Source organism: Lissotriton vulgaris, chromosome 1_1 (assembly GCF_964263255.1).
Source record: "Lissotriton vulgaris chromosome 1_1, aLisVul1.2, whole genome shotgun sequence".
Classification (NCBI taxonomy): Eukaryota; Metazoa; Chordata; class Amphibia; order Caudata; family Salamandridae; genus Lissotriton; species Lissotriton vulgaris.
In genome coordinates, this window is record NC_141685.1 from 1,888,559,169 (window position 1) to 1,888,572,956 (window position 13,788).

The 13,788-nt window shown below is 40.8% G+C and overlaps 1 protein-coding gene across 4 annotated transcripts in view; it reads left to right on the forward strand.

The window, feature by feature from the left end:
* CNTN1 (contactin 1) overlaps positions 1 to 13,509 on the forward strand; it is a 1,059,655-nt gene extending 1,046,146 nt beyond the window's left edge. For all 4 annotated transcript variants that reach the window (XM_086919467.1, XM_086919469.1, XM_086919468.1 and 1 more), the window contains one exon: positions 11,282 to 13,509. In XM_086919467.1, coding sequence (XP_086775593.1) covers positions 11,282 to 11,361 — 80 coding nt within the window. In that variant the 3' untranslated portion in view covers positions 11,362 to 13,509. The remainder of the gene's footprint in view (positions 1 to 11,281) is intronic.
* Positions 13,510 to 13,788: the final 279 nt, after the last annotated feature.

Here is a 13,788-nt window from a genome sequence, read left to right on the forward strand (position 1 = left end):
GCGTCTTTATGAAGTGAAGGCGGCGAAGAAAGGGAACATTTGAAGGAGCTGCCTGCAGCCCTTTCGCGGGAAGAATGGCCGCTGCATCTGTATGCGGGAACAAAAAGTACATAAGAAGCAGAGAATAGCTGAGGTCACCCTCTTTCTAGGGTGCAGAGAAATTGAACTCCCTCCCCCTGTTCTATTGCCACCTGACCCTTCCGTTTCATTGTTCGGAGATGTCTTGGAAGTGTGTAGACAGAATTCCAGCATGGTTCAGAAGGACAATGACTGTCATTTTGCGATTCCTGTAGATTTTTACATAAATTCCGGACGAACGAAGTACAAAACCCCATGCCTAGCAGATTTACCTCTTCTGGAATATTTTTGAGAGACCTGATTCTGCTCGGTTTTGTGATAGTCTTCTTCCACTGTTTTTTGTTTTTTCTTCAGAAATCAAATGATTATATTGATTGCCTCTGGTATAGTGCTGGCGTTGTAGATTAGTGATAGTGTTGCTTGGTCTTGCTTTTATATTATTTTTTTTTAAACGGAACACTATATTTAATTCTTGCGCACAGGTGGTTCACAAACGTTTGTCATTTTGCATTGTCTCCTTTAAACACTGCTCTATCTTTTAGGTCTAATAGTGCCGTAAAGCAGGCTTTATGAAAATTGCTATTTAAAGATTACGGGGCATATTATCAAGGGATTTATCTCCACTTTTTTGGCTTTAAAAGCCAAGAAAGTGGAGATAAAATTATCTCCCTATAAGCAACAGGGTGCTAAGACGCAAATTTGCATGATAGCTCCCTTTTTCTCTGCGCTTCCCCTTGCATCTCTAATGAGATGCAAAGGGGGCGTTCCAGAGAAAAATATTAGTAGAAATGTTGTTAAGCGACATTTCTCCTATTATCAAGGATTTCGCTAACCCTGTTAGTGACAAAAAAAAGCAGCGATAACCGCGGTTAGCACTGCTTTTTTTACACCTGGTATTTTCCTGACAGCCATGATATCCTATGGAAGGTGGATATCATGGCTAAGTTTGTGAGCCCCTATCATCAAGCTAACGCCAAACTTCGAGAGATTATCGTTGGTTTTCCAGTGATAATCTCTCAATTGGCAGTTAGCGCAAGGATTTTTATCACTACTGAGATAAACCTTGCTAATAGCAAGTTATCTCTGCGATAATTTCCGGCGATGCTTAGATTTAAAAAATTCGTTGCTAAGCATCGTTAGCGGTAAATATCGCTAAACGTTGGTAATATGCCCCTACATTTTCCCATATCTACTTTAGCGAATAAACATGGCGAACACAAAACCGTTACTGTACATACGTAATTTGGGTATCGGACTCATGCCATATGTCATACTTTCATGCTAACGTCGAAATTATTAACAGAAGGAAATACTACAAGGGGTACACTAGAATGCATTTTCTACTGCATGTTATACTGCATTATGCGAGCCTCGTCACCAAATATAGCTGCTGCATAGAAAACCCAGCAGAGGGTCATCACTAAAATAGTGACTGTTTTATAGAGTACGGGAACAGTGGCATTTTAACTACAAAGCTGAGAGTCCTCACGCTGCCTTTTTTTTGTTCGAGTCTCACTGTGTGAAAGATGGGAGGAGGACAGGCTGCCGCCTGTCCCAAGCTCATAGTCAGCAGACTTTGCCCAAGTACAATACCACATGCAGCGTGGGACAGTTAATCATCAGATATTCTCCATGCCTTGCTTTGTTTGTAGTCACAGCCCAATTTGTCCTTCTCAGTATGTGTGCCACAGTGCTACCATTAAGGGTTAAAAGGAGTTCAAAGTAAAGATAAGAATATCATTGTAGGACAGGTTACCACGTGGTCGTGCAAGTATAGATAGACGCCGAGTCTCTGAGTTGGTATTGTGCACATATCACTAAATATACCAGCCTCTTACGTTCCTGCCTCTTTAGGACTTTTTTTATTACAGATTTATATAGCGCAAACTCGACCTGTAGATATTGGTGCGCTTTACATGAGCACCAGTTACGTTACACAAGGACACACATTCATTTTTGGTAGGCACAGGGAGATTAAGTGATTTGCCCAGAATCACAGGATGTTGCGCCAACGCTGAGGTTCAAACCTGGTTCCCCAGCTCCTAGGTCACATCTCTGACCGTAAGGCCGCAAACTTCTGCATTTTTAATTGCAGGCAGTGCTTTAAATGGGCCGTTACTGTTCGGTATGGAGTACCAGCACTTTTTTATTTTGAGAGGGAGAGTACCAGCACTTCTCAGGAGTTACATTATACTTTTATTGGCAGAGTACCGGCACTTCTCAGAAACAAGCAGGCACTCTGGGACAGAGTACCTGCACTTTAATTGCTCCATTTCAAGCACTGATTGATGGTGACTTCTCAGGAGAGTGTTATATTGTGCAAACAGGCACGATTAATCTTGATATTTTTGTACACTTTTAAACAAACCTGGCTGGACTTTTAGATAATGTGCACCCTGTTGTTAAAACTATGGGCCATATTATCAAAAAAGGGCAATACATTATCGCCGCATTTATCTGCAGGAAACTGCCACTAAAGTGGCGATAATGGGCTGGATATTATGCCCTTGTGAATTTCCATAGAAGCCCAAGCTGACACCAGAACCTGGGCTTCTATGGGAATTCACAAGGGCATATTACCAAGCCCATTATCGCCACTTTAGCGGCAGTTTCCTGCTGATAAAAGCAGTGATAATGTATCGCCCTTTCTTGATAATATGGCCCTATATTTTTGAGGTTGAGCCTGAGTCAGCGCGAATGCGCTGCATGAGATCCCTGCATTTCACAGCAGCCACAGCTCAAGTGACATTGTTTTTTCTTTGTTATGGAGCGTGATACATTGGGAGTTTCAGAATTCTTTAGATACAGAAACTTGGGGAAGCAATTTTCTCTTCAAATGTGAAGGACCTCAGGTTAGTCCCTAGAATGATACAGGCAGTAAGCAGGTTCAGTGAGCCTGTGTACAGTAGCAGCATATTTATTTTTGAGTCCTGAAAGGAAAGGTTTCTGTGAGTTTGATTTTGCTGCCGCTTTTGCTATTGGTAAGCAGGCATCTTCCACTGATAATTTTGCAGTGTTTTCTAATTTCATTAACTGTGAACATCTATTCAGTATCACTAGGTGTACAAACACCCCTGTGTTTGCTCACTTTTGGACCTTAAAATGATCACTGATAGCCAGAATATGCAACAGATAGTCTGTGAGGTTTGGCCGGTAGGTTACTGAGAAGTTGTACTTTGTGCCCCTTATTCAATCCTTGGCACTCGGGCCTGAAGTTACCCTTGGACAGGGGTACACAGGGCTTGTGGTCTGTAACCATGTTGAATTCTTGACCGTAAATGTAGAGGTGAAAAAAGCCCATCCCTACTAAATGGCCAAGGCCTCATTCTCTAACTGTGACTAGTTCATCTCTGTGTCCATGAATGCTCAACTACAAATGCCAACACGAGATGATAGACGGAGTGCTGAAACTTTTCAGACACTCACCCCCAGTCGCAGATCAGGGTTGAATCCATCATGAATCTTTAGATTACTTCGCCACCCCATTTCAGACCCAGCTATATACAAATCAGTGTTGACCCTGGGCCTCATGGGTACAGTCCAGCCGAACCTCCAAGCCAGGTATTCCCTGGACCGGAAACAAGCATCCTGAGCACAACAAATGCCAACAGGTCCCACTGTTTCTGCTGTACTTCTGCATCTAGGCTTACCGGACTAGCATACACTACCAGTTCTGTGTTGCCCTGCGGTCAAATGATCTCATTGAAAATGAAATGAAATTAAATGAATGGAATGAAAGGAATCTTATAGTGTGCAAACTAAGCCCGAAGGCATCAAGGCGTATTGTGTTTGCCTTGATGTGTTGCAATAGATTGTGCTCCATAAACCACTGCTAGGCTGTCTCACCGTTAGTGAGGTTGTGGATGGGCTTGATCAAGTGTGGCTAGATTGGGGATACATTTCTCAAAAACTGTTTGCCATTCCCCGGAAGGTATGGATCTCAGTCACACTTTGAGGTGGAGGTGCAAGGCTTGTGTGTTCACCTTATTAGAGTCCACGCTGATGCCCTATTAGGAGAACACATAGCCAAAGAAATTGGTGGTTTCAGGAAATCCCCATTTTCTCCTGTACAAAGTAAGGATTAATGCAGCTATAGAGTGACGTTTAACCTTCAGGGGTGTACAACAATATTTTGTTGTTTACATAAGGATATCTTAACATATTAAAAACGCAGTGTAACACATTCAGTGTCCTTTATATGGGGTTTTGAAAATACTCGCCCCTCTCCTATTTTCCACTGTTTCCTCTCTATTTCTTCCTTCCTATCTCTTTAGATAGTTCAAACGATGACTCCACTGCAAATAAAAAAACATAACTAAGAAACATTGTCATTTGCAACGCCAATGGCTCCAACTTCCACAAATGCGAGACCGATTGGATTGCAAATGCTTGTTTTCCTTTTTTTCATCTCCCTGACGGAGTGCCAGGACAAGGCCATCTCGGTCCATTTCTAGCATTCTTACTGTCCAGCTACACAAAGACCATTTGAGCCTTCCAAATACTTTCCCATTCACACGTGCCGAGGCAGACGCGCAGACACGCAGACCAACATCAAACCCGTGACTGAGACTCTGCCAATAACGTATGTTAATGTTTCCCCGTTGGGAACTAACGGTCGTTCTTTAGGGCCGATCGTGTTAACGCTAGAAAGGTTTCAACGGTTGCAATTCGGACGAGCAATTTGGAAAGTAAAGGTCATTGGGTTGTATAAAGTATAGTCGGGTAGCACTAAAACCATCCCAATAATTACATCCCACTAAATGCGAAGTTTGCAGACGTTTGAAAAAAGACATGGAAATGTGGCTTGTTTTAACTTTGGTTTTAGTCATATTCCATACCGGAGACCCGTAATTACAATACCTAAATCAAGCAGACGCCGTTATGGAACCCAGTCGTGCGTGCCTGTAGCTTTCTTTTATTTTGATTTAAAGTTGAAATGTTGACGTCATCCCTTATCTTGCCCCTCGTGGGAGTAATAGCAATGAAAACCATCCTGCCCGTCAGATGCGTTTATCTTGAAGGTGCATGCATAGCGCATCCGTGCCAAGAGCCACTGATGCTTTGAAACAGGGCGCGCGACACTATCTACTAATAACATCTCCCCACATTCCACTGACGGGAGAGCTCCAAGCGCGATAAGCAAGCATCAGCGAAAAGCTGAGCACATCATGCCGTGTGCCCGCCAGACCTTCTTATATCAGGCGAATCCGTGCTCCCTTTACTTAAGGGAGTGTCCAAGATACGCTAGTAATGTCTGGCCTAGGACAAGCATTTGCAATGCAATCGGTCTCGCCTTTAGGCCCTTGTAAGTGTTCAGCCATGCATTATGTCATCGCACATTACTGCAATGGACTGCGCTGAAATAGATTAGACAGTGGACGTGGTATTTGAGCTCTTAGGAGTGGTCTGAAGATTAGTACATTACATTATTGATACACTTTAATTACATTTATAATAGGTGGAGCCTACAAAGAGGTTCGTGTATGTTAGTTTAAATTAACATGCATACCCTGCAGTGTTTGAGATGCACAGAGAAAGAGAAAGGCAGACATTGTTATAGCAGGGAGGCCTTGTCTGTGGGACAGGTGTGCAATAGGAGAGAAGAGGAGGTGAAAGGAGGAGAAATACAAGAGAAAGAGAGTGGAGCAATTAAAGTGAGAGAAAAGACAGCATATGATTCGGGAGAAGTGATGGATCTTATTGTAGTGAGGGCAGTGACCACTACTAAGGCAGCAATACATGCAATGAATCATACCTGGGCTGTACAGTAGGTTGCACTAATCGTACAAAACTTTCAAACTGTTAGTGGGAATTGAACTGGTCTCCGTTTGGTAAATCTGGGTGTTGCTGAAGATTAAGGCTTTGTTATGACTTTGAAGAAAATAAAACCTCTTGGTGTCAAATTTTAATTTTTAAAAAATACAGAATTTACATTTGTGATGTGACAGTTCGACCTAGATTTTCAAAAACGTTCTATTATGGAGTCATGCTCAGTAAATGAGTGATAATATAGGTTTTATTTATGGATGTGTGTGCATGTGTATCATGCCATATATACATACGGCTTAGCATTTTCTCATACAAACTATAATTCAATTAGTTGCTTCCGAACCAAGCTGGTGGTTTTAAAATCAAAGTACATTCATCGTAATGAGAACTACTGCTTTGCAAGGTTTATTTGACTTCAACTTGAAAGTCGCTTATTCCACTGCTTATATACATACCAAGTTACCAGCGAATGCTTTCAGCATCTCTATACCAGTGTGGAATGTTTTAACGAACGAAGGGTCCAATCAACGCGTCTGAAGAGAACTGCTGTGCATGCATTATTTTACCTCACGTTGAAAGCTGCACAATGGATCAGGGCGTGTCTAGCCCTATGGGCGTTGCGCACCTGCTTCTGACCAAACATCCACGCGGTAGAGTGCGCTACTCATGCGTATAAGCACTTCATTGGTGCGCCCCTTAAAGGAGGAGTAAGCGCTATAAGAATATAATACACTATCCTGTGAAAGACCCATGCCCCAAACACAACTGTCTCAAGCCCAGCGCCTACTCCACACTGGACACTCTGCGGGTCTCATGTGCGAGTCCTCGTGTCACAGAGCTGCATACAGTAACAGGGTGGTTATAAAACAGGTAAGGAGGGAGGCGCTATGATTGTAAGTGAAGATGTGAGCAGCCCATCAGGTGACTAATGATCACCGTACAATGCAATAGCCCTTCTGGTGCCAAGGGGCCTAGGTGGAATTTTAAGAAGTCATTCAATGACTGACGACAGGACGGTGTTGAAATATTGATGGAGACGAGCTCCGGCCTCCTTCGGGTCAGAGAACCGAGGCAGAGAGGGCCCAAGGTGTCCAGGACCCACTACCCCTGGGCGTACAAGAGCCGCAACTTTTTAGAACTGGAAGTGAAGCGCCCACCTGTAGCACACGCACACCCTTAAAGCGCTTAGATGCCCTGGGTGCTTTAAATAGTACAGAAATGCACGTAACACATTCCTCTCGCCTCATTAGGGTGCAGACCTCTCTCCTTCAAAAATATTGTAAACCATGTGCGACCCTCCTTGGAGAAACGAGCGCCTTGATGCAGTTCACTTCGACAACACGGTCTGCGTGAGCCCCATCTGTTCATTTATATAGCCAAATATTGCATGGCTTGAATGTATAACTCAACTACCTACATATCACAATGGATCTTAATAATAGTGACTAGTTTCTTGTTTTGAGATTAAATTGTACAGTTTGGACCTAGTCATTATTTTTTAAATTTTTTTTCCCAATTCCCTTTTTTTATTTCTGGACACTTCTGTAAATACCAGAAGTAGCCTCTGGTGAGGCAGGCATCCTGCACGTTAATCGTTGACCCAATGACTATGCCATGACTCCTGATGGGGCGGAAAAAAGATATACCGCTACGATAAAATTCCAGGAAGTCTATGAGGGTTCTCGATAAAAAACTACTTGGTTTTTTGCAGAAACTAGTGTCCATTCTCTTTTGATTATCAGTTACTTACATAGGGGAACCGAATGGACTCCGTATCCTCTTCCCTCCCTTTTGATATCTAATTGAATGTATTCCATTCATTCATTTAGCCATCCATCCACTTTTCATCCATTCAGCAGTTCATTCATTCATTTGTTCTCTTACTCAATATTGTTTTCATGATAATACCGCCCCTCCCTAATATATGTCCCTTATAAGGCACCTTTGGTCGTTTTCACTTAGTTTCCGGTTTTAAAATGAAAGTGCGTATCACACGCTGAATGTTGCAGGAAAGCATGTCATGTGAAAACACACATTAAACAAAGTAGTGCTCACAGATTTAAAAAGATGTACCCTGTGACAACTGAAGTAAAGGGGCCAGTAGCCATGGGAGGTTACAAATGCAGACAAGGCCATACTAAGGAGGGACTAACAAGCCAATTACTAATTCAGAAGGCAGCATTTACGAAGCACAAAGACACAAGCCAATGAAAAATATGGGCGGAGAGTGGGCAGGGCTTCTCTTCCATACTCCACTACAGCAAGTCCCGCAGAGCAGCGCATGCGCGCTGACTCAATCTCGACCTAAAAAATGATTAGCTCTGCTGTGGCCTGTAACACATAGCCATGCTTTTTTAACACTAAGCTCCCTTTGGTGTGATGTTCTCTCACTACGGGTGGGAAAAAGTGGAGTGTGAAGAGGTCTGGCATTAGGGCATAAGGCGGGAAAAGAGAGGTGAAAAAGGAATGAGTACAAAGTCTCATCAGTAAAATAAAAAGCATAAAACACATTTCATGAAATGGAATATTCAGGAAACGGATTTATCAGAATTGGTGGAGCCATTAACAATAGCACAGAAATATATTCCTTGGCTTTTTTTCTCTGATCAGAGTTTATCAATTTCTCACAAAAGCATTTTAAGCATCACTCAAAGAGGTGAAAATCCAAGTCCTTCCTTCTCTACATTAGTACCCCAATTGCCATTTTATGAAGCATGATCATATATACTACTATAAATATGTATTAGGAATTTTAGTTCTGAATTTAGTCACTAATCCTAAAGACATCATCAGTCTTGAGTTTGTTGCAGATTCATATTACTTTAAAGGCCTTGTGCTAACACTACATTAAGACAAGGCTTGCAGGATCAGACTGGTAACATCTTAAATAGAGAAAACAGTTCCAATTTACCCTATTGTTTACTATTTATGAATATTTCCCTTCAGTTTGTAAACTTTAAGAGCCCTATTACTTCGAAACCGAAAGGAAACTACAGTGTTTAGCTATATTACACCAACTTGTGTGGAATCAGATATTGTGAAAGAAAAATCAACATCACTCCTGAATACAATTCGAGAGACTGTAGTATTCATATGAAGTATATCATAAAAGCCACTATGATCATTAGGATACCTCAGCAACCAACATATCCGAAGGCTTCTCTGATTGCATAACTGGTTACCTTATTATACTCTTCCCACAAAATCTGACACAGCCAATACGTGGCTTACCGCGGCTAAGTGAGCAAATTCACATAAGTGCAACAGTTAGTGATCAGACAGGAATCACGAGCAGCATCAAAAAGAATTGGTTAGCGAATATCATCATGTGCATAGCAAGAGTGTATATTTCCATATATAGTCATCAAAGTGCATGTAGTGGCGTGTCACCTCAATGAGCAAGATTCAGTAAAATCTATGTAACCCATTGTTCTAAGTACCAAACAGCACCAATTATTTATTAATATCTTGATTCAACTGCGAATCCTCTGCGCTGATTCGCACAGCTTGCATCTTCTTAGTGCTTTGACAATTGTGACAACCTTATTTATTTTAATTTATTGTTTTAATTATTAATCATCACATTTTGATAGTGAGATTTCTTCCACTTATTTCTTCTTGTTGTGATGCCTTTTAAAATGAAATTTTGCATTATAATGATAGGTTGCAGCAGGTATAATTATAAATTAATTATATGAATTTTTCACGGTTTAACATAGTGATGTTTATTGAATTTCATGATGAATTCAGCTATGTTATGTCATTATTACATTTATGCATATTTCATGAGTGGACACTGTTTGTCTACGCCTGTTGGTTTAAAATGATATTTTTGTAATTATTCAATGGATGCATGTTTTATGAGTCGACAATATTTTTTGTTACAGTTACCGGTTTTAAAAATGATATTTACGTCATTATTCAATGGATGCATGTTTTATGAGTCGACAATATTTTTGCTTACAGTTACCGGTTTTAAAAATGATATTTACGTCATTATTCAATGGATGCATGTTTTATGAATGGGCAATATTTTTGTCTAACTGTTACCGGTTTAAAATACGTTTTTCTGATGTCATCCTTTCAATTCAGTACTGTTTTTGATAGTTTTGCTCGAGCCCTATTATTATTATTATCTTCTTTTTGCGCAAAATAGTTTTACTACTTCTGATTGTTTCCTGTGCGTAGACGTACGTCACATGGAACTTTGTTTTATTATATTCCTGATACTTGAGCTTTAATGCTTTTCTTTTATTGTTCTATTTAATTATTCTTACTTGTAACTTTTCTGCTGTTTATGTTCTCGTTAGGTGTTATTCTTTCACCTTTACTTTAGTTATATTTATTCATTCTTGTTCTATCTTTCTCTACTTGGTTTCACAATTACGCCAGTCTGGCCAATTGGTGTGGTTGACGATCCCGTGGACTTTGTGTTCGTTGTTCATCTTCTTATTAATGTTTTTTTTTCTTCTCTAGTGTAAGGAAAGGGGACGTGTGTGTCTTGTGTCTTGTGTTTTAATTCATTACCTTTTTCTATTTTATTCTATTTCTAGACATATCTGTTCTCGATTCTTATTAGTTCTATTTTTCTACATTATCATTTCTTCCTGTTGTTTGTATACCGTTATTTACATTTCTTATGCTTCATTCTTTTCTTATTCCTTCTTTGTTTCTCTTCTCTAGTGTAAGGAAAGGGGATATGTTGTAAAGTGTTTCTTAATCTCCTTATCTGTCATCTGTCTTCTCATGCTTTCCAGCTTGTCTGTATTTAGAATGCTATGTATGTCATAGAATGCTGGCTATGAGATGGGCCTTCACTTGGTGATGGAAGGCTGAGTGTCCAGGAGGACAGCTCCTGGTGGGGCTAACTTAACTGCTAACTTACCTACTTACTTGACCATTTAACTACCATCTTGGTTCACCTATACAATCTGTAACTTCAACTACAATAAATACCAACTTGGAACTACACCTTGACTCCATGAAGATTATTACATTATTTCACAGATCTCTTCTATTAAGCTGAACCCCACCTTCTTCTCCAGTTCTCACTAAACTATTGTTCTACCTCTAAACGTATTCCTGCCTGTCTTTGCATACCGGCACACCACAAGCGAGCAAAGCTACATGTCCTAACCATCACTTATTCCCCGTCCCAGGCCAGCGGGCTGATAATGGTAATTCCAGCTTTGGCAATTCCATGCCGCCTGTCCTGGACAACACGGATGGTGCCACGTAATGAGCTGCATTGAAATATTTAACTTTTTCAATCTATGTTATGGATGTTCATGGCAGCCTCCATGTCCTCCTCTGGTGTGACTTCATGCTTTCAGTGGGTTAGAGGCAGAATACTCATAACCTTTATATTATTGTAAATGTATCTCAAACACAGTCAAGCAAGGCTGGTTTACTAACGGGCTCTCTTTCTCTTTAGGTGCTACAATTGGAGCATCGCCAGGACTTCTCGGCTTATTACTACCAACTCTAGGCCTCCTTTTCTACTTGGAATTTTGAATGTAGCTGGGCTTGTTTCTTCCTCCGATGAGAAAAAAAGGACTCATATCAAACCTGTGAGGACCATGATTCTTTCTGACTACTGTGGCACCATATGAAGCCAAAAAAATACGTTTGCATAGTTATGCCACTGACTTACTATGAACTTAAAAGAAGAAAGAGGCATTTGGGAACTCCTTCAATCGGGGGAAACTTCTTCAGAAAGAACATACAAGTTATTTGACGTGTTCCAATATGCCTTATAAAACACTTACACTGATCTGTGCATGATTCGGTCTAATGAGCAAGTTGCAGTGTTAAGCTACAATAACCTAGGAAGTACAATGGAAGTAAAATCACCCTCTTAAGTGGTTTAACTTTAATAACAAATTGTGAATTATACTAGAGATTGAAATATTGATTGTATGTGGTACATGTATAAGTAACGGTGTCTGTGCTATCCTGTCTGTTTTGTGTACTGCACATTTGTTTGAATTGCCCCATGTCTTTTTTTGCGACTTTGAGGTTTTAAGGTACAGTCAGATCAAACAAAATACTATTTTGGATCAATTGGGCTTCACACTCATCTCTGTATCGTTGAATGTACATTTTGAACTTTTTAAAACCAGGATTGATCACTCACTCTGTCAGTTGTGCATTGAAGTGTTTCAGCTTGTACTCGTGTTCATTACTCATAGTTGTACCATGCACAAGCAGGCCCAAATGCAATAACAGAGCTGTAAATCTGTGGGTTCAGGTCGGTGGTGTAAAGTTGAATGACAGGACCCCTGAGCACAATGTGAGGGGCCCTTGAGAGTCTTGCCACCTGCAGTGTGCTTGTACCACTGCCAGCACTGTGCCCACAGCTACAGCACCATGCCAAGGCATATGACAGAGTGAGGAGGCCACAGAGTGAGGAGGCTCATAGAAGGCTTAGGATGAAGGCACCCTTCTTGCACCGCCAGGGCACATGCTATGCCTCTGGTTTTCATGGCGCCCTAGAACGCAAAAGCAGAGCACAAGAGCCAGGCAAAGGTGTCAGCAGATTTCCAAGCAAAGTTTGACTTTACAAAGTCATAGAATTCACCAGTCATTACAACTAGGTTTTGGGGTGCTTTAATGAGTCATACAGTATTATGTTTTGTGTCAGTAATATTTATCTAGCTTGCTTTTTCTAATGTTAACCCAGTAAGAGTGAACCCTCTTCGTATATTCTTGCTGTGAGGATGCCTTTCATTTATGATACAGTTTCTGTGAAGCTTCTCCAATACCAATGAATGAGTGCTCTGCTTTCGTGTTGCTTTTGAGTGCTTGGTTGCCAGGGTGTGAGTGAATGCTAGCTGCTTTGTTGCTTCAATGAAAGCTGCAGAGCAATAGCATACATGTGATTGTCTCGCGGTGCACCTTGAGGCTACTTTGTTTGTGTGTGTGTGTTTCCTCAAGAGAAGATCATCGTGAACACAGCCTTGCCTTTGTGAGTGGGTGTAAGAATGTAATACTAGTAGTTAGGTTGTTGCATCATGTATTCACATGTGTGGATGATGTATTTTAGATGGGGTAGAGGTTGGTAGCAGGACCAGTGTGTAAACTGGGAGCCTGACCCTCCAGCAGAATTCCTCAACCAAGATTTGTTTTTAAACCAGTGCATTTTAACTCTAGTTTAGAAAAAAATTGTTGGTTAAAACGTATACATTTTACAGGCACGAAGCAAGGGGACGAATACATATTCCAGTAAAGTAAGGTCTTCCCTAAGATATACCATTCATTATTTCGCCATTGCATTAAACCATGGATGCACCTAAAAGAAACATCTCTCTTGATAAAAACAGTGAAGTTGCAGTACGTTAATACTCTTGCCACAAGGGATGAATCCGAGACAGTGTTCCCAAAATACATAGAAATGGCCATGGCATACCTATGCTGGTACGAATACCAACACCTCTTAATGCGACAACAAGAGATATAATGCCTTCCTCTGTTCCCGAGCCAGTTCATAGTCAATCAGAACTTATGTACCACACAGCCTGCATATTTCATTGATGGCACTTTAATTTGCCATTTCAGAGTCATGTCTTCTTATGCCAGGGTAGTTGCGATATACATTGCGAGTTGCTCAAATATCTCACTAAGAATTGAACCGAATAAAGTATTTCTTTAAAAAAAAAAAAATCTCACTAAGTTTTGCTTGACACACATCCTAAGCCTTGTGTACATGTGTGAAACCAACTGCCTCTGTTCTTTCTTTCCTGCAAATTTAGATCATTACATTCAAAAACATTTCCAAATCCTCCACTCTCTCCATCAGAGATGGAGTCCTGTGAGACTCCATTCTTGTTCCAAAGCTGTAAATTATCCCAATAGTAGTGGTCCTAACGCACAATCACCAAGTCACCCTGTAATAGCATGCCATCGGCACTCAATATACCTTAGGGATATCTATTGAACACT